This window comes from Vulpes lagopus, chromosome 5 (genome assembly GCF_018345385.1).
Source record: "Vulpes lagopus strain Blue_001 chromosome 5, ASM1834538v1, whole genome shotgun sequence".
NCBI classification, from domain to species: domain Eukaryota; kingdom Metazoa; phylum Chordata; class Mammalia; order Carnivora; family Canidae; genus Vulpes; species Vulpes lagopus.
The window spans coordinates 99,735,123-99,756,711 of record NC_054828.1 but is presented as its reverse complement, the minus strand read 5'-3'; the positions used below and the strand labels follow the sequence as shown (position 1 = coordinate 99,756,711).

Sequence of the window (21,589 nt, the reverse complement as noted above, 5' to 3'; positions counted from 1 at the left end):
TGAGCCAGCCAGATACCCCTGTTAGTGTTTATTAACTTCTGACATTTCTTAGATGTAAACTTGTTTTGTAGTTTGAATCTGTTTTGGAGGAGGGAAAGATAGAAGAACCTAAATTCTAAGAATGTGTATTTTCAAGTTGTTTTTAATGAAAAGACTTTTTCCTGCCCTACTTTTGTCCTTTAACTGGTAAAAAGAATAGAGAATAAAATCATTCCTGGTCTCACACTACTTTGGTATAATAGGAATGTTGTATTATGAGCTGTCACTCTAATATAGAAATAGAATGATGAAAGATCATTACAGATTTACTCTAATTAGCCATTATTTTGAATCCACATTGGAATTTGCATGAATTTTTGAAACTTCTAAAGGATGTATCATATATTCACTCGTGGAGGACTTTGAACTGTTAAGGGCTAGGTTGGTATGTGGTATTGAAGGGAAATATAAAGGTTACTTTATTTTGTATTTTTTGTGTCTTGCATTTGATGCTGTAATATCATATTGGCTCTTGAATTTATTTTTAAAATTCCCTTTAGTACTCCTAACTCGGGGAAACGAACTAGGGGTGGTGGAAGGGGGGAGGAGGGCGGGTGTTGGAGGGGAATGGGTGACGGGCACTGAAGTGGACACTTGACGGGATGAGCACTGGGTGTTTTTCTGTATGTTGGTAAATTGAACACCAATAAAAATTAATAAAAAAATAATAAAATTCCCTTTAGTGAAAGAATGGAAACTGCATCTTACCCATATAAGTTAAATAAGAATAGTTTGGAGTTCTTGTCTTTTTTTTTTTTTTTTTTAAAGATTTTATTTATTTATTCATAAGAATACACAAAGAGGAGAGAGAGAGAGGCAGAGACACAGGCAGAAGGAGAAGCAGGCTCCATGCAGGGAGCCCGACATGGGACTCAATCCCGGGTCTCTAGGATCAGGCCCTTGCCTGAAGGCGGTGCTAAACCGCTGAGCCACCCGGGCTGCCCTGGAGTTCTTGTCTTGATTAAAGGCTTAATTTTCCAGCGGTACCACTTTATGAGCCTGATCTCCTCTCGTCTCCACCCATAGCTTAGTGGAATAATTCTTTTTCTTCACAGCCAAATTAAACTTTTCTGTTGGCCAGTATTTATAGATCTTGGAATAAAGTATAGCTTTAGACACCATCTGATACAATATCTTCATTCTATCTAGCTTCGTTGCATAAGTAAAGATTTTTATAAATTCATTCTTCTTAGCACAATTTTTCCCATGATCTCTTTCTTTGTCTTGTGTTTTTTCCCCTTCCTGACCCCAGTATATAATACTTTAATTAGTCTTTAAAGCTGCATGAGTATTTTCATGTTGTGGGGACTTGGGAGTCTTTGTGGCAAGGCTGTAACAATAATTGGTTATATAAACTTGCTTTACATTTAAGAGTATCAGTAATTCATATGGGTGAACTATAATTCCTGGCAGGAATTAATTTCAACCTGGTAGAAAAAGTACTGAAGGTTAAGATATTGGAAAGACATCCCCAGAGAGAACAAAAAAGATTTTATTTCTTGTTTTTGTATAGTTCTTTTTGCCTTTAAGATGTAATATGGTTGACTCCTTTGTTGTGTTTTAATAGTTTAAACAGCAAATCCATTTCTTCTGTTGAGGTGAGTTTCAGATTACTTAGTACTCTATACATTTGAGGAAATGTTTTCTATATTATCCCTTATTTGAAAAGACTTCTTTAAAACTTGTTTAGGATTGTATATCTTTTCATATAAATAACTACAAATAGAACAGGAGAGGACGACAAGATTATAAGAAATTTTTAGGGATCCCTGGGTGGCGCAGTGGTTTGGCACCTGCCTTTGGCCCAGGGCGCGATCCTGAAGACCCGGGATCGAATCCCACATCGGGCTCCCGGTGCATGGAGCCTGCTTCTCCCTCTGTCTATGTCTCTGCCTCTCTCTCTCTCTCTCTCTCTCTCTCTGTGTGACTATCATAAATAAATAAATAAAAAAAAAAAGAAATTTTTAGAAATTATGAAGCTCATTAGTGAAAGGCTCCCAGAAAGAAATATACTGTAGAAAATGTCTGTGAGAAATGTTGTAATTCTGTACCCTGTGGTTGATTTTGTTTCCATTTTGTCTATGGCAGACTATAAATTTTCTGAGGCCTTAGCTTCCATATTGCTTAAAGCTTTGAGAAAGTTTATATTCTATAGTATGAGGTGGCTCATATTTCTTATATTGATAATCCCTACATCATGTAATTCACAACTTTAAATGTAGGATAGCATTTTAGAATTATTATTTAGTAGTTTACAGAGAGAAAGGAATAGAAAAATGTTTCAGTGACTGTCCTAATAAATACTTTCTCATGAATTTACCCATTCTTGAGTCTTTTTTTTTTTTTTTTTCTTGAGTCTTTTTTGATTGTCTTTTTTTTTGAGTGATTTGACCAGAGAGCATGTATATACTTTAAAAAAAAATTTATTCATTTTAGAAAGAGAGAAAACACATGAGTAGGAGGGGCAGAAGGAGAGTGAGAGAGACTCAAGCAGACTTGATGCTGGGCTGAGCTCAGAGCCTGATGCAGGTTCAGTCCCAGTACCCTGACATCATGACCTGAGCTGAAACCAGGAGTCAGGTGCTTAACTGGCTGTGCCACCCAGGTGCCCCTGTATATGCAGTTTTTAATGTTTTTAATACACGTTCCCAAAGAGCCTTCCAGAAAGTATGAGTCCATTTTCTTTCATGCTTTGCTGTCATTTAGTCTTCTCCTGTATTGTAGAAGTTTTATAGTTTTAGATTTAACATTTAAGTTATGACTCATTTTTAATTAGTTTTTATATCTAGTGCAAGGTATGGATCCTAAATTCCTTTCTTTGTGAGGCCAGCAGGCATGTATACCTGATTGCTCCAGCACCATTTGTTGAAAAGGCTATCCTTTCTCCATGGCACTGCTTTTGTGCTTTTGTCAAATTGGGTGGTCATATATGTGTGGCTCTATTTCTGGCCTTTCTGTTCTGTTCCATTGATCTATTTGTTGCTCTTTTTTTGCCAGTAACTGGCTTTTGATTATTGTAGCTTTCTAATGCTTTTCGAAATCAAGTAATGTTAGCCCTCCAACTTTGATTTCTCTTCTTTGGAGCTCTTTAACTATTCTAGATTCTTTGTACTTCCATCTGAGTTTTATTTATTATTATTATTTTTTTCCATCTGAGTTTTAGTACCAGCTTGTCAACTTGTAGAAAAAGCCTGCTGGGATTTTTATTGGGATTGTGTTAAATCCATTGACTATTTTGAGGAGAATTGACATTTTAACAATATTGAATCTTCTAACCCATGAACACAGTATATCTTTTGTCATTGCTCATTTGTTCCTTTTTATTGTTGAGTAGCTTTCCATTGTATGGCTGTACAACCGTTTGTTTATTCACTCATCTGTTGGTAGACAGTTCACTTATTTCCAGTTTTTGCCAATTACAGATTGGCAACAAAATAAAGTTGTGAATATTTGTTAGAAATTTTTGTACAGACATTCATTTTCTTGGGTTGGAGTAGGATGGCTTTATCCATTTGGTAGGGGTATTTTTAGCTTTTTAAGAAACCATGAACTGTTTGCCAATGTGAGTGTACCATTTTACATTCCGATAGGTAGTAGTGTAAGAGCATTTAGATTTCTTCACCCTGCCTACAGTTGGTATGGTCAGTCTTTAATTTAGGCCTCCTACTAGATGTGTTGCAGACCTAGTCAATTTTACTTTTTTGCATCCTGGATATTTTCATACTCCTATAAATCATACTGAGATGATTCCTGGGATGCAATCAAGTTACTTGGGAACAGTTTGATCCTTTTGGTTGTTGCGTTTATGACCTCACATGTATTTGTTAAGTGGATATGGAGCTCTGTCTTGGGCTTAATTGTTCCCCATTATTTAGGCAAGACCTTTCTGTGTAGTCTACCCAATACACTGTGAATTATGAGTTTTTCTAGGGTAGCTGTTTGGGAACAAATATGTTCGTGGCCCCGTGTGAGCACTAGGCACTGTTCCCTCTGATTCTTTCTAGGGATCCTTTCCTTGGCTTTTACTAGTTTCTCACGCGCTTTCATTGATTGGTGCAGTGCTGGAAGTTCGACCCATGCAGTCCCCAGGTTTTCTGTTCTCGGGTACTCTGTCTTCTACAGTCTGGTTGCTTTGTTCTCCCTGGTCTCTCAGCTTTGCCTCTCTAACTCTGGGACTCTGCTAGGCTCTGCCTCAGTTTCTCCTCCTTGCACTGTTGCCTGGAAATTCTCTTGGCATTATGTATGTAATGTTAGGGCTCATCTCTTGTTTGTTTCCTGTCTCTCAAGAATCACTGTTCTTGGGACATCTGGGTGGCTCAGTGGTTGAGCATCTGCCTTTGGCTCAGGGCATGATCCTGGGGTCTGGGGATTGAGTCCTGCATGGATGGGGCTCCCTGTAGGGAGCCTGTTTCTCCCTCTGCTTAAGTCTCTGCCTCTCTGTCTGTGTCTTTCATGAATAAATAAATAAAATCTTTAAAAAAAAAATCACTGTTCTTTGTCACCTGATAGCCAGTGGTCCAGTGTTAAGAAAACTGAGATTTCAGTATTCTGTCTGCTGTCCACTTTTTGAATTATTAATTTTTAATTGTTTTGGTTGTTTCAGGGTAGATCTGGTCCCTGTTAATTCATTTGTTTGGAAGCAGAAATCCTTATTCTTTAAAAAAAAATGTTAAGGGATAAAATACAACAGAATGGGTAAAGTGGGCATGTCAGTAAATTTTCTCCAGATGTATGCATTTCTGTTACTTCCACTCAGATAAAGAAACTTTCTGATACCCTAGTAGGTTCTTTATGTGCATTCCTGGTCATAAATGCGCTCTTCCTCCCGTGGTAATCATTGTTACTGCTCTCTTCCTCCCCAGGTAATCACTATTCTGATGTCTACCTACCATCTGTTAGTTTTGCCAAGTTTTTACTTCATCTAAATGGAGTACCTACAGTATTTGCCCTCTTTGCCTGACTTTTCCCCTGAGCACCCTGTCTATAGGATCTGTTGGTATTATTGCTTGCTACTACTTTTTCTTTTCTCTAGCTCAGTGGAATTCCTTCTCCTATTGATGGACATTTGAGTGATTTCCAGGTTTTGGCTCCTATGACAAAGCTGCTAGGAATATCTTACACAAATGTACTTAAACTTTCATTCCTCTTGGGGGTAAATACCCAGGAGTGGAATTGTTGGTTTATGGGGTAGGTATCAATTTACTTCAGGAGGTATTGCCAAAAAATTTCCCAGAATGGTAGAACCATCTTTTACTTTGTTTGTGAATATATGGGAATTCTAATTGGTATATGTTCTTGATGAGTTTTGGTATTTTCAGTCTTTTAAATTTTCACCATTATGGGACCATAAGTTTTCCTTGAGTAGGCTAAAGTATCAGTCAGGTTGAATTATATCAAGACTGAGGTGACCAGCTGACCTGGAGGGTTCTCTGAATTAGGAGACTCAGTTTTAAAACCAGAATGGTTCTAATCACCCTAGATGAGGCTCTCTGCTGATGTCATCTGCAGAATGTTAATAGAAACAGGAAATTCCCATGGTCTAGCCAAGCTCAAGTAAAGATAAGGCCTGAGCCAGCCTATTTCTCTAATTAAAAAAGACAGGGACCCACCACCCCAATTTCCTTTCTCCTTCAAGTCTCATGTAAGTTATGTTTCTTCACAGAAGCTTCTGCTGGCCATTCAAGCTACATTAGTTTCCTCTGTCATACTTCTGAAGTACCCTACAGAATTGTGTAATAATTACCACACTTGAAGTAATATATTCATATCTATAATCCTGGATCAGCTGTAATTTATCAGGGCAGGACTTTTTTGTCTTCCTCATAGACATCCCCAGAACACGTTGGTAGGCACATGAGTACATTTTATTTATTTAATTTACCAGGGTTGGGGTGGGGTTTGGAGGGAAATAGGTGAAACATGTAGCAGGGTTGGGCATTAAGAGATTTTTTCAGCCATGAAAGTTTAGATTTGATACTAGTGGTGGTCGAAAGCTATTGAGGGTTTTGTTTTTTTGTTTTTTGTTTTTTAATCAAAGCAGAGGGGAAACGTGAGTTGTGTTATAGGAAGATGCTGACTACTCTGTCCAGAATGATTTGTAGAGAATGGTGGTCTGGTGGTGCTGGAAAATTTGGTTACTTCTGATCTTTTTATTTTGTTTCTTAGGTTTTAAAATTGATAGCAAGTGAAAAAATGCATAGTGGCATGTTAAGGCTGTATAAAATTCCAGATGGACTTTGAATATATTATAAGATTGGGCAGCCTTTGCCAGATGCAGTGTTCTTTGAATAAATAAATGTAAAGCAGAAATAGCTTAAATTTCTGATGGGATCCTAACTTGCTGTAAAACAACTTATGAGTCATTATATCATACAATGTGAGGATAAAATTTGTGACAGATTTCTTAAACCCAATAAAATAAAAAAAAACTCTTGATTCAGGCAGTTTTTATTTTTCTTTTCAGGTTAGACTTCAGTTTATTTCTTTTGCAGGGGTCAGTCATCCTGAATACCTTTCAAGGAAGTCTGGAGGACAGAACAATTTTCATAGTAACACTAAGCTATCATTTAATTGTTCCACTGATTCTCTTGTGAGTAAATAGCAGAGTTTTTCCAGAGATGGAATGATACGGATCGCACCATTGCTCTCATGATGATGGATTGTGTGCTTGTAATTTGTATTTTTAAAGATTTCTTCATTTTAATTTCTTTCCTCTTCTTGTTTAATATTATATATATTTATTCATGAGAGACACACAGAGAGAGGCAGAGACTTAGACAGAGGGAGAAACGGGCTCCTCCCAGGGAGCCAGATTTGGGACTCAATCCCTGGACTCAGGATCATGCCCTGAGCCAAAGGCAGATGCTCAACTTCTGAGCTACCCAGGTGTCCCTCTTCGTTTTAATTTCTATTACAGTATTGGTAGATATAACCTAACCTATTTAACAAGAGCTTTTTTTTTTTGAAGATTTTTATTTATTTATTCATGAGAGACATAGAGAGTGAGAGGCAGAGACACAGGCAGAGAGACAAGCAGGCTCCATGCAGGGAGCCTGATGGGGAACTCAATCCCGGGGCTCCAGGATTAAGACCCCTGGCCAAAACGGTGCTAAACTGCTGAGGCACCAGGGCTACCCCTAACAAAGGCTTTTTGAAGTCTTTGATAGGATTTAAGAGGATAAGGGGTCCCGAGACCAAAAAAGCTGTCCTAGGTATTCTTTCAGAATAACATTTTCAAATTAATGTTTTATAATAATGATTCTTAACTGAAGCTCAACTGGCATGATTCACCCCATAGTTTCTAAATCAGGATCTCCACTGGTAGGGTCTAGATATGTTTTTGTTTGTTTATAAAAAGTAATTTTGGATGCCTGCCTGGCTCAGTTGGTAGAGCATATGATTCTTGGATCTTGGGGTTGTGAATTTGAGTTCTACGTTGGGTGTAGAGATGACAAAAAAACCCTAAGAAAAAAAGAAGTAAAATCAGATTTTTAATTTGTTTACATTTTAATATGATTTGCCTTCTTAATTAGGAACTGTTTTAGGATAGAAATTGTTTTCCAAATAACAAAGATCATATTAAAATTCATTTAAAAATAGTAATAGCAGTTTTTTAAAAAAATCTAATGCTGTTTAGGCACTGTACTGAACAATTTATGTGCATTATCTTAATCTTAACAATAAACTTAAGAGGGAAGAATTGTGTACACATTTTACAGATGAAGAAACTGAGGAGAGGATTACAAAGAGTAAATAATTTGCCCAAGATCACATACTCGGAACATGTGTTACTAGACTTTGAATTCAGGTGTGACTCTGAAGCCTGGTTTTCCATCCACCCTCTTAGATCTTGAAAGAATTGTGCAAAGTGGAGCCCTTTGAATTACTTTTTGATAGCTACTCTGAGTAGTGTTTTATGTCATAACTTTGTACATTTATCCTTGCAGCTACTCACTGGTGTGTTACCTGATAATTCTTACCTGGTTTATCTATTACAAACATTTCTTTTTTTTATTACAAACATTTCTTGAAGTTGCATCTCTTTTTACCCTACAAGTAAAACAGCATGGATATAAAAATAAATGAGCCATCTTTGTTCACAAGGGACTCTGAAGGAGCTGACTATAGTATAAAGCATTCTGTGACAAGTACCTTAGGCTTATGTGGGTGTTGCTCTGTGGCAAAAAAACATGGAGAAGTCTCCGCCGTGTGGAGGTTGGTGAAAGTCTAAAGAGATCAGGTATCAAAATCTCAACTTTACGTTTGGTCTTCTTACTTCTGCTAGCTTTTCATCCACTTTAATAATCTCTCTTATTTATCTTATCATTTCTTTTTTATTAAGATTTATTTATTTATTTGAGTGAGAGAGCACACAAGTAGAGGGAAGGGCAAAGGGAGAGGGGGAGAGAATCTCAAGCAGACTCCTTGCTAAGCAGGAGCCCGACATAGGGCACACACAGGCCCAGTCTCAGGACCCTGAGATCATGACTGAGCCGAAATCAAGAGTTGGTTGCTTAACTGAGTGAGCCACCCAGGCTCCCCTCATGCATTTCTTTATAGAAGCATTAGATACTTTGTTCTTGCCTGATTTTGATCTCCCGAGCTGGCCCACTTTTTCTTTCTTTTGCTGTTTTTAAAATTTTAAATTCAATTAATTAACATGTAATATATTTTTGGTTTCAGAGGTAGAGGTCAGTGATTCACCAGTTGCATATAACACCCATTGTTCATGACATTATATGCCCTTGTTAACGCCTGTCACCCAGTTACTCCATTCCCCCACCCCTCCTCCCCTCCAGCGACCCTCAGTTTGTTTCCTACGATGTAGAGTTTGTCTCCCTCTTTAATTTCATCTTGTTTTATTTTTTTCTCTTTCTCTATGATCCCGTTTTTTTTTAAATTCCATATATAAGGGAGATCATATGATAATTGTCTTTCTCTGACTTAATTTTGCTTAGCATAATATTCTCTGGATCCTTCCATGTCATTGCAAATGGCAAGATTTCATATTTTTTATGGCTAAGTAATATTCCATTGTGTGTGTGTGTGTGTGTGTGTGTGTGTGTGTGTGTGTATTACATCTTCTTTATCCATTCATCTGTCAATGGATGTTTGGGCTCTTTCCATAGTCTGGGTATTATGGACATTGCTGCTGTAAACACTGGGGATCCTTCGGATCACTGCATGTGTATCTTTGGGTTTAATACCCAGTAATACAATTGCTGGGTCATAAGGTAGCTCTATTTTCAACTTTTTGAGGAACCTCCATAGTTTTCCAGAGTGGCTGCACCAGCTTGCATTCCCACCAACAGTGTAAGAAGGTTGCCATTTCTCTGTATCATTGGCTGGTCCACTTTTGATCTCCTCCTTTTTTAATCTTCAAAACCAAAATTTATTTGTGTATTTACAGACATGTATATTCACATATATTTTAGAAATTGATTAATGCTAGAATGCCAGTTGAAATTTCTATTTTTTGCAAGATGACAGAGATGAAGACAAGGAAGATATAGGTTAAAGAAATGATTATCAACTGTAGTAGTTGTTGCCATGAAGGAAAAAAAAAATTTAACACGAATTAGAGTTTAGGTTAACATGAATTAGAGTTTAGGTACATGCAAAAGAAAGAAGTATTTCCCTCCTATTTGGTCATATTGAGTTTTTATTTTGAAGTATTTTTAGGAAGCAGAAAAGAGGCAGAATGTAGTGCTAATAATGAACCTACCAGCTAGCTTTTTCTTCTCAATATTTTCATATTTTTGCTTCAAATTTTTATAGTGCTATGTGTATCCCCATCCCTCCTTAGTTTCTCCGTAGGTAAATTGCTGTCTTAACTTTGGTATGTTTTTTCCATTCATGTTTTTAATATTTTAGCTGTATGTGTGTGTATTTTTATAGAACACTTTTTTACGCTTTAAAAAATGTTATTGTACATATGTGTCCTTCTACAAATTGCTTTTTTGCTCAAAATCAAATTTTTGAGATCCATCCATCTTGGTACTTGGATTCACTTATGCATTTTAAGCTACTGAATAGAATTTCATTACATGACCACACTGAAATTTAGCTATTCTTTTTTGGCCTTTTGCATTATGTTTATTTTTTTCCTTTTTCTGAAATTTTCTTTTTCCTTCTTTCTTTCTTTCTTTCTTTCTTTCTTTCTTTCTTTTTTTTTTTTTTTTCAGTCCAGAGCAAGGTCTTTTATTTTTTTGTAACTATCATGCCATAAATTCATAGAGAGTGGGGTCCAGCAGCTCAGGCTCCTTTCCACTGGTTCTCACAAAGTATGTTTGTCTGGATGGAGCATCCTGGTGCCTTCAGTCGAACCCAAGTATGTTTTCTCTTTGGCTTCCTTCTTTTTCTGATCATTTTCCTTCATGCGGCTCTTAGAGTGCTTACTATGTTTCACATGTACCTTAATTCACTTGGCAAAAATCTTGCCCTAAACTTGCCAGTTTACAACAATGCCAACAGCATGCTGGGTAACACTATAGACTCTTTCAGTTTTGCCATGGTAGCATTTGTGGGGCACTGCTTTGTGAGGACTGCCTATTCTCTTGATGTTCACAGTATCACCATTCCTGTAGACAGGCATATGTGTGGCAGAAGGAGCAACAATACCCTGTGTTCTAAAATGCCTACAGAATCCATAGCAGGCACCTCTCCTCTTTCCTTTTGTGTTGGGCATTTTGGCACATTGCCAGAAGATGATTCTGCTGACCTTTTACATTTTGACATTTTTTTTCAGGTTTAGCTTTTTTTGTTTTTGATATAGTTCATATATCATATAATTCATCTTTCAAAAACGTATATAATTTAGTAGTTTTTAGTATATTCACAGATTTGTTTAACCCTAACCATTATTTAACTCCAGAACATTTTTAGCACTCCGCAAGGAAACCCATTCCCATTAGTAGTCACTCCCCCAGTTCACCCTCCATCCGTCCTCTAGCAACTACTCATCCACTTCCTGTCTCCGTGGATTTGCTTGTTCTGGACTTTTCATATAAATGGAATCATATAATATATGGCCCTTTGGGTCTTTCACTTTCATAATGTTTCATTTGGTATAATGCCTCAAGGTTCATCTGCGTTGTAGAATGAATCATCAGCATTTCATTCCTTTTTATGGCTGAATAATGCTAGGTCTATGGTAACTATGTTTAGCTATCTGAGGAGCTGCCAAACCGTATACAAATGCGGTGGCACCATTTTACACCAGTAATGTACAAAGATTCCAGCTTTTCCACATGTATGCCAATGCTTGTTATGTCTTTTTTATTGTAATCATCCTAGTTGGTATGAAATATCTCACTCTAATTTTGATTTGCATTTCCCTAGTAAGTAATGATACATCTTTTCATATACTTATGGGCCATATGTATGTGTATAATTTTATTTTTTGGTTGCTTATGCTTTAGGGTTCCATAGTGAAGAAACCATTATGTAGTCTAAGGTCATGAAAAGCTATACCTGTGGTTTATCTAAGAGTTTCCGTATTTTTTTTTTTTTAGCTCTCTCTCTCTCGGCAGAAAGAGAGGGAGAGAAAGAATCATAAGCAGGCTCCACGCTCAGTGCACAACCTGATGCGGGGCTCCATCTCACAACCGTGAGATCATGACCTGAGCTGAAATCCAGAGTCAGACGCTTAACTGGCTGAGTCACTCAGGTGCCTCTGGTTTTAGCTCTTAAATTTAGGACTTTAATTCATTTTGCATTAATTTTTGCATATGGTATGAGGGTGAAACTTCATTCTTTGTGGATATTCAGTTGTTCTCAGCATCATTTGTAGAAAAAATTTCATTTCTCCAATGAATTGTCTTGATACTGTTGTCCAAAATCAATTAACCATAAACATATGGGCTCATTTCTGGATTCAAGTATATGTGCATCCTTATGCCAATATCACATAATCTTTGTTGTAGCTTTAAAATATGGAAGTGTGAGTCACCTTAAATTTGTTCTTTTTCAAAAAGATTTTGACTATTTTGGGTCACTTATATATCCATATGAATTTTAGAATTAGTTTGTCAATTTTTGTGAAAAGGCAGTTGGAATTTTGATAGAAGTTGCTTTGGATCTGTAGGTGAATTTAGGGAGAATTGCCGTGTTAACCATAGTTAAGGCATTCAATCTATGAACATAGTTTTTCCATTTTGTTTTAGGTCTTTAATTTCTTTTTTTTTTTTTTTTTAAGATTTTATTCATGAGAGACACACACACACACACAGAGGCAGAGACACAGGCAGAAGGAGAAGCAGGCTCCATGTAGGGAGCCCAGTGTGGGACTTGATCCCGAGTCTCCAGGATCAGGCCCTGGGCTGAAGGCGGTGCTAAACCTCTGAGCCACCTGGGCTGCCTAGGTCTTTAATTTCTTTCAACAATGTTTATAGTTTTTAGTATACAAGATTTGTCCTTGGTTGAGTATTTTTCTAAGTAATTTTTTTCCTTTTGAGCCATTGTAAATGATTTTGTTTTCTTAATTTGGGTTTGGATTATTCATTGCTAATGATGGAAATATAACTGTTTTTTCTTTATTATTTGCCTCTAAACTACCAAACTGTTTCTCTTCATTCAGATAGTTTCCTGAAATCTTCATTGTCGTAAAAATTTTATTCAACTACCTTATTCCTTTTTTGAGGATTGTTTTTTCTTACAAGGCACACTTGAGTTGCATCAATACTAAGCTATTTTCAATCCAATAATATACCTTCAAACATTTGGGTACTTGTTAAATGCATCTACAGACAAATTTTTAACTGCTTACTTTTCTGGACAGTCTGTACCAACTAACATCTTATCATCACGTGCTGATAATCCATTAAAATACAGACCTAAGGAAGTTTGGGAATAACCTGTGGAGGATTCTACTCATGTCTGCTTTCCCCTCCATCCCTCCCAACTAATAAGTAAGAGTTAGAATTCTGGTCTAGGGCAGCCCCGGTGGTGCAGCGGTTTGGCGCTGCCTGCAGCCTGGGGTGTGATCCTGGAGACCCTGGATCGAGTCCCATGTCAGGCTCTCTGTATGATGCCTGCTTCTCCCTCTGCCTGTGTCTCTGCCTCTCTCTCTATGAATAAATAAATAAAATTAAAAAAAAAAAAAAAAGAATTCTGGTCTATTCTGAAAAACACTCAGGTTTTTTTTTCTTTTTTTTTAATGTTAGGGAGTATCTCCCCCCCCCCCCCCCCCGTTTTAAAAAGATTTTATTTGTTTATTCATGAGATTTTTATTTGTTTCTTCAGAGAGAGAGAGGCAGAGACATAGGCAGAGGGTGAAGCAGGCTCCATGCAGGGAGCCCGATATGGGACTCAAGTACCTAGGATCAGTAATGGCTGCTCCTTCCCTGTATTTTTTTTTTTTTTTTAAAGATTTTATTTATTTATTGAGACAGAGAGGCAGGGGGAGAAGCAGGCTCCATGCAGGGAGCCTGATGTGGGACTCGATCCCAGGTTCCCAGGATCACACCCCAGGCTGCAGGCGGCACCAAACCGCTGCGCCACCGGGGCTGCCCTCCTTCCCTGCATTCTGTGCCTTGTTGCTCAGGCACCTGAATGCATCAGTCTCCAGCTCTGCTCTTGTACATGTCACATGCCGATTTTCTAACTGGGCTTTGCTTCATTCCCTGATTGACACCTACTGCTGAAAAAACTGACTTCCCACATCTCATAGCTGGGTGCTCTGGTGCTCCAGACTGTTTGGCTGGTTTGACTTGTTCTCTGACCTCTATGTCTTGGACACTGTTTGTCCAGGCCATATCCCATCCCCTCTCAGCCTGCATGTGTGATGAGCCTGACTGAGATTTTTTAGTATGGTTTCTTTCTCATCCTGCAGTCTACAACTTAGAAATTTGTGGGAGCCTTGGTGGGTCATGCATTGTGTGGTATGTACTACTAAAACTGAAGATATCAGTATTAAGTATAGGGACATTTATATTGCTCCTTAACACTTGATACAATCCCATTGTACAGTTTCCTTCATACTCTTTCTCTTCTCCATGCCCCCAGTGCCTTCTTGCTAATAAACTGTGGTGAAACTTTCCCAATTGTAAGGAAAATACAGTAAATAATTTTGTATCCATCTCTTCTATCACTGTATAGAGTATAGGACTTCTACTTTAATAACTTTTGGAAATTATAGCAAATGTGTTCCATCAAGCTTGGTAAAATGATATTAAAAATTATAAATGTTATGTTCCCAATTTCTGATGATGGTAATTATATTAAGTATTTTAAATTTTTCATTGTCTAAATGCTAGTTTTGCCATTGTGGTCATTTAATGTCTTTAGGATGTGAATGGCATGGGAGTTGTTCCTGTTTGGAAGCTAGTGTAAACTTATGAAAATATATAAATAAAATTAACACTAGTAAATTTTGGAAGGTGAGTTTTAGGTGCTGTTCGGTGATTTGTGTTTGGCTCGGTTGCATGTCAGAGATTCTAGTCCTTTTCACCCGATACCAAGAGGTTGTAGAAGAGATTAAGATTTGCTGTTGTTATTTGTAGAGCTTGTTGTGATTTTAGCTCTATAGGGTATGCATTAGAATTCAGTTAGTTGTGTTCTACAGGACAACAAAATCCTCATTAAGCAAGGGTATAATTTTGTATGTGGTATTTGCTGGTGCTAATAGAGCTAATGCAGCAATAACTTCATTGATCTCCATTGTTGAAATATCTATGCAAGTAAATGGCTGTTTTAGTGCTGGATTTCTCTTTGAGTAGTTCATTAAAAAGAACATTCAGGGGGTGCCTGAGCGCCTCAGTCAGTTAAGCGTCTGCCTTCAGCTTAGGTCATGATCCCTGAGTCCTGGGATCCAGTCTGCATTGGGCTCCTTGCTGAGCAGAGAGTCTGCTGTTCCCTTTCTTGCTCCCTCTGCCTCTCCCCCTGCTTTGTGCTCCAGTACTCTGTCAAATAAATAAAATATTTTTTAAAAAATAAAAATTAATAAAAAAGGAACATTCGAAGAATTTTAAGTTGCTTTAGTCTTGAGTTAAGCGAGTCTTTTTCTAAACTAGTTTTTCAATTGAGAGTTTAAAAAAATTGAAAATATTGTAAAAAAGATCTCATGTTTAGCCTCATTCATTGCCCTCATATAGCAGTTTAAAAGCACTGCTATAATTAGAGAATTATATATGTGATCAAATCTCATTTGTGGTTCTGGGTCCATAAATGAGAACTTTTAAGAATAGCGAGAAGCAGAAATATACACACATGTATATCTGTGTGTGTTGCCCATCAGTGTCCCAAAATTAAGTCCTTGAGTCCTAAACTGAAGCTCTTCCTACATGAAGAGCAACCCCCACCCCTGACCTCCCTCCCTGTAGTCTCACCATCTGAGTCCTTAGTGCTCCTGCTATTCCCTCACAGTCTGGCCACAGTAAGGCTGCAGAGGATCTGTAAGCCCCCTAGAGGTATTCTATTAAGAATTTTTTTTATCTAAAATTATTTGGAATTGTATTTGTAAATGACACTTGGTCATTTTTTTCTTTTTAAAAAGATTTTATTTGAGAGAGAGAGAGACAGAGATAGTGAGAGAGAGCATGAGCAGGGAGGAGAGCCCTATACAGGTCTCGACATGGGATTCAATCCCAAGACCCGGGCATCATGACCCAAGCCAAAGGCAGACACTTATCTGACTAAGCCACCCAGATGCCCTTGGTGACTTTTTTTTTTCTTTATTTTTATTTTTTTTACTTTTTAAAACTTTTTTTATTTATTTATTTATTTATTTATTTATTATTTATTTATTATTTATTTATTTATTTATTTTATGATAGTCACAGAGAGAGAGAGAGAGGCAGAGACATAGGCAGAGGGAGAAGCAGGCTCCATGCACTGGGAGCCTGATGTGGGATTCGATCCTGGGTCTCCAGGATCGCGCCCTGGGCCAAAGGCAGGCGCCAAACCGCTGCGCCACCCAGGGATCCCTAAAACTTTTTTTCTTTAAAAATATTATTAAATGCAGTGGGTTTAAAAAAAAAAACAAACTATGAAACTTTGCTGTCTCCTGTCCCTTGCTTCCAACTCTGTTTCTCATAGGCAAATGCTTTGAATTGTTTCTTCCTAATAACTTTTGCTCACGGATTGTCTCTAACACCTTGAATGGTGCCTGTTTGGGCATCTAATAAATCTTGGTTGAATGAATGAAAGATTGTTCTTACTCTGTTTCCAGACTTGATAAATAGTTTACAATTTACGAGTATAATTCTAGGTTGACTATCATTTTTCCTTTTGGATAACATTGCTTCACCATCTTAGGATAGTGTTCCTATTCATATGGAATTCCACTGTGATGCTAGTTTCTTTGCATGTGACTTATGTTTTCTCTCTGTAAACTTTCGGATCTCATGTTAGCACTTAAAAGTAACTAAGTATGCCAGAAATTCAGTCTGGGAAATGTCCCTGAATCATTTCTTTGATAGGTGTTCCTTTCCTCCCTCTCCCCACCAAAAGAGATAAAGAAATGTGTTTTCTCTGTTGTTTCTTTCTGAAACTTTTATGCTTGGGTTGTTGGGTTTTGTGAATTATTTTTTATTTTCTTTTTCATTTTCTTTCTTTATACTTTGTTTTTTACTGGTTTATCTCTTTGTCTTAGTGTTGAAATTTCTGGGAGATTTCCTTAGCAATACCTTCTGGATCTTTCTATTAGTTTTTTGTTTGTGTTCTCAATTTTTTGAAAAAGATTTTATTTATTTATTTGAGAGAGACCTTGCATGAGCAGGGAGAGAGGCAAAGGGGAAAAAGGAAGCAGGCTCCCCACTGAGCAAGAAGCTTTGATGGGAGGCTTGAGGCTGGATCCTAGGACGTTGAAATCCTTAGATGGCGACCTGAGCTGCAGGCAGCTGCTTAACCCACTGAGCCACCCATGCACCCCCATGTTATCAAATTTGAGAAGTGTTATCCTATTTCCATTTTTCCTATTAATGTCTTTTTTTCAAGTGGAGTATTCTGGGATTTAGTTATAGTATTGTAGATAAACTTTCAACCTTCCTCCTGGCTTTTTCTCTTGCCTATTCCTCTTTCTCAGTGTACTTAGTATCTTTGAAGGCTAAGTCACCTCAAGCTTTGTGCTTGCCTTCTCCTTGCATCTATCTGTACATACAAATATATAGATTGTCACTTCCTTCTCTTAGCTAAGCTTGTACTTTTTTTTTTTTTTTTTTTTACATCTGCTTTCCATCTTCTAAAACTTTTTTTGGCTGAAAGTTTTTCCTCCATTATTGTTTCCACTTTTATTGTCATTGAAATATGTGTACATTTTCATTGCTGTGCTTTTTAATCATTTATTTATTTATTTATTTATTTATTTATTTAATTTTTAAATTTGGGGTGCTTTTATGAGAGTGGAGGAGATAAATACATATGTTCCATCTGCCATTTTAAAATTGCAGTTCTTTCTCTTTGTGGCATCAATTCATGTCATTTTATGGTTGTAAATTCAAATGACAAGTTAACTATGTAAATTTAAAATAAAATAACGAAAGTTGGTTTGAAGAAAATTTTGAACAAATGGTTGATCTGTCTTAATGTCCAGGTAGATTATGTGCCGTGTAATAATACATTCTTTGAATTTTATTTGTGTAGAAGAAATTGAGGAAGAATCAGAAACAACAATTGAGGCGGACTTGACTGATAAACAGAAACATCAGCTGAAACATAGGGAGCTCTTTTTGTCTCGCCAGTATGAATCTCTGCCTGCAACGCATATCAGGTAAGAGCATCGTAGAAACTGACAGGAAGTATTCAGTAATATTCTGACAATTAGAAACAACACAAAACAGCCTTCTTTGAACCATTTCCAAACTCTCTTCATGATCTTGTTCAACTTAGTTTACTAAAGGCTTCATGATGGAATTTTATCTTGGAAATTTGTAGTGTCATTACCATATTAAAGCCCTGCAGGTGTTCTACAGTAAAAGTAATCATTTTAGGTTTATTTTAATCCAGACTTTTCCAATTGACGTATGTAGCTATTAGAATCCTGCAAAACAATGTCCAGCAAACACTATTTTAGGAAATGCTAATCTCCAGATTCCTAAAACCTTATAGAGTCAGTCATTAGAATCCCAGACCTAAAACAGAAGATCTGGGTCCCAGGCAGGTGACTCTTGACCTTGTAGAGCATTTGGCCTTTTATTTTCTCTTGAGGAAGTCTGAGATGAAAACTTCGTATTTCTTATTCTTAACTTGTATCTGCTTTGTGCATTGATGGGAAGCAAGAGTGAAAAAAATTCCGTCCCTGGTTTGTAGTTTTGGGGATTGTGGAGGAATAGTGGTGGTCTTTTATGATATGCTGATGGTACCATTCAAGCATAAATATCTTAGAGGTCTAACAAAATGTTTAAACTCAAAAGATAGGCAATTACTGACTGTCAGGGTCAGGTAAACTTCAGATAGTAGTTGGCATTTACTCAACCTTGGAAAGAGGGTGGGGAGTAGGGGGGCAGGGCAGCATGTTTTACGTAGAGGGAACAGGTGAGCATGGCTGTATGCAGGCAGCAGCTTATGTGTAGGGTGGTGTGTGAGAGAGTGCAGTGTTTTTGTCCACTTCATGTTAATTTCTTTCAGCTTTTGTTCACAGTCTTTCCTACTATAATTCAGCTCTCTACTAGTAAGTCATGAATGCCTTAAAAATTGTATATCAAGGGAAATATAGCATATTAATTTTATTTCAAAAATTGGCCCTGCTTCGTTAGCCTCCACTGTGGTTATTGAATCTGGTTTTTGGGGGGGCTAAGACAGGTTTGGAGACTTACTGAAGCTGTGATTTGGTCCTTGTATTACACACACACACACACACACACACACACACACACACATACCCAGCTCTCAGATCTTTTGTGCGTATTTCTCTTTTCAGAAATGGATGCAGATTTTCTAAAGTAGAACATGTGTGACAGAGATACTGGAATCCTTGTCCTTCAAATCCTTTGAGAAATAATTTGATGTCAGTAGTTAGCATGACAGCATTGCTTTATTAAAATTTAAAAAATTTGGGGGATGCCTACCTGGCTTAGTGGTTAAGCATCTGCCTTCAGCTCAGGCCCTGATCCTGGAGTCCCGGGATCCAGTTCCACATTGGGCTCCCTGCGTGGAGCCTACTTCTCCCTCTGCCTGTGTCTGTGCCTCTCTCTCTGTGTGTGTCTCTCATGAAGAAATAAATAAAATCTTTAGAAAAAATTTTTTTTAATTATTTAAGATTTTATTTCCAATGAGAGACACACAGAGAGAGGTAGAGACATAGGCAGAGGGGAGAAGCAGGGTCCCCATAGGGAGCCCGATGCGGGACTTGTTCCTGGAACTTGGGGATCATGCCCTGAGCCAAAGGCAGACAGGTGCTCAACCACTAAGCCACCCAGTCGTCCCTATTTATTTTTTATTTAAATTCGCTTTAGTTTACATAGTTTATTATTAGTTTCAGGGATAGAATTTAGTGATTCATCAGTTGCATACAATACCCAATGCTCATAACATCAGATATCCTCCTTAATGCTCATCACCTAGTTACCCCACCCCCCCCTTTCCTTCCAGCAACCGTTTATTCTTTAAAAGTCTCTTATGGTTTACCTCCTTCTCTGTTTTTATTTTTATTTTTCCTTCCCTTCTCCTATGTTCATCTGTTTTGTTTCTTAAATTCCACATTTAAATGAAATCATATGGTGTCTTCCTCCGACTGACTTATTTCACTTAGCTAATACCCTCTAGTTCCATCCATGTTGTTGCAAATGGCAAGATTTCATTATTCTTATTTTTTAATTTCTTTGAAAGATTTTGTTCTTTATTTATTTGAGATAGAGCACGAGCAGAAGCAAGGGATAAAGAGAGGGGGAGAAGCAGACTCCAACATGGGGTTCGATCCCAGGACCACAAGCCTATGACCTGGGTCAGAGGCAGACACTTAATCAGCTGAGCCACTTAGGCTCCCCAAGATATCATTCTTTTTGATGGCCGAATAATATTCCATTGTGTATGCGTATAACGCATCTCCTTTAGCCATTCATCTGTTAATTGATACCTGGGCTCTTTCCATAGTTTGCCTATTGTGGACATTGCTGCTATAAACACTCGGGTGCATGTGCCCCTTCAAATGACTATTTTTGTATCCTTTGGATAGATACCTAGTATTGTAATTGCTGGGTTTTAGGGTAGCTCTATCTTTATGTTTTTAAGGAACAGCCATACTGTTCCAGAGTGGCTGCATCAGTTTGCATTCCCACCAACAATGTAAGATGGTTCCCCTTTCTCTGCGTCCTGGACAACATCTGTTGTTTCCTGAGTTGTTAATTTTAGCCATTCTGACAGGTGTGAGGTGGTTGCTCATTGTGATTTTGCTGAGTGATGTTGAGCATTTTTTCATGTGTCTGTCAGCCATTTGGCTTTATTAGGTTTTTTAGGGGACACTGTTTAGATTAGCTCGAGTTAGTATATTCTGTGTGATTTGGGTCCTTTGCTGGAAAAAATAATCAAACTAGGTAACGTAGAAACAATCATTTTATCTACCAATGGAGGTATTTCAAGAAGTAGGAAAGTAAACTAATTTTTCTTCAGATAGATGGAACATGAAAACATATTTCATCATTTTTTTTTTCATATTTCATCATTTTATAAATACATCTGTCACTAATAAATGCTGAAGAGCCATATGCATTTATTACTTAATTGAAAGAAGCTAGAATATAAGATTCATTTTAAGCTCAAGAACTAATGTGGCTAGTCATAAGAATCTGGCCAGAACAAGAATCTGACAAATGGTTTTAAAAATGTATCCAAAACATGCAAGTACATTTGTAATTACCATCCTGATAGCTTAGAATCTGTTTATAAGTAATGTTTCCTTTAACAGATTGGCCAGAATGGAAAACCTAGTATTGTGTTTTTCATCATCCATAAGAACTAAGAGAATATATTGAAATAAAATTATTAAGACCACCCCTGTGTTGAACATAGAAATTATATAGAATACACGATCCTTTTAAACATATTTTCTGAGTATATTCTAGATTAAGGCAATTTCCAAGTGCTTGATAAATAAGATGATGTCCCCATCTTATAAATTTAAGGAGTTTACTGAGTGAATTTACCAGCAATTCTTTTGAATTATGATGAAGCATTATAAACATTTGAGGCTTTTATTTTTTGTTGTCTCGTTTTCTAAGTCCAGAGAGAGTAGTACAGAGCCACATTTTCTCATTTGTGGCTCTCATTTTCAAATAGCTAAATGGGGTTAGGAGTAGTCTCTGGCCAAAGCACAGAGCCATGCTAACCAGCCCTCATGCTGATGTAAACAAGTGCACATTGGAGTGATCTTCACAGTTTGCTCATGTTGAAGTCATGCCCTATCTATTTCTGCTGTAACAGGAGAAAATTACTGAAGCCCCATTGTTCTTTGGCAGCAAAAAGCGGTAATTTGGTGAATACTGGCATTTTATTCTCCAGGGACATTATTAAATGCCCAGAATATCCTCAGTGCCATATGGCACATAGGAGAAAATCTGACTGAGGCATTCCTGAGGTCCTTTGTAGTTTGTGAACCACAATACTCATTGGATATTAT

The 21,589-nt window shown here is 37.4% G+C and overlaps 1 protein-coding gene across 6 annotated transcripts in view; it reads left to right on the top strand.

The window, feature by feature from the left end:
* Nucleotides 1–21,589, top strand: part of MTA3 (metastasis associated 1 family member 3) — a 242,346-nt gene that overhangs the window by 85,362 nt on the left and 135,395 nt on the right. For all 6 annotated transcript variants that reach the window (XR_005987860.1, XR_005987861.1, XM_041755540.1 and 3 more), the window contains exon 4: nucleotides 17,620–17,746. Coding sequence is in view for 4 of the 6 variants with exons in the window: in XM_041755540.1 (XP_041611474.1) it covers nucleotides 17,620–17,746 (127 nt within the window). In the remaining 2 variants the exon portion in view is untranslated. The remainder of the gene's footprint in view (nucleotides 1–17,619; nucleotides 17,747–21,589) is intronic.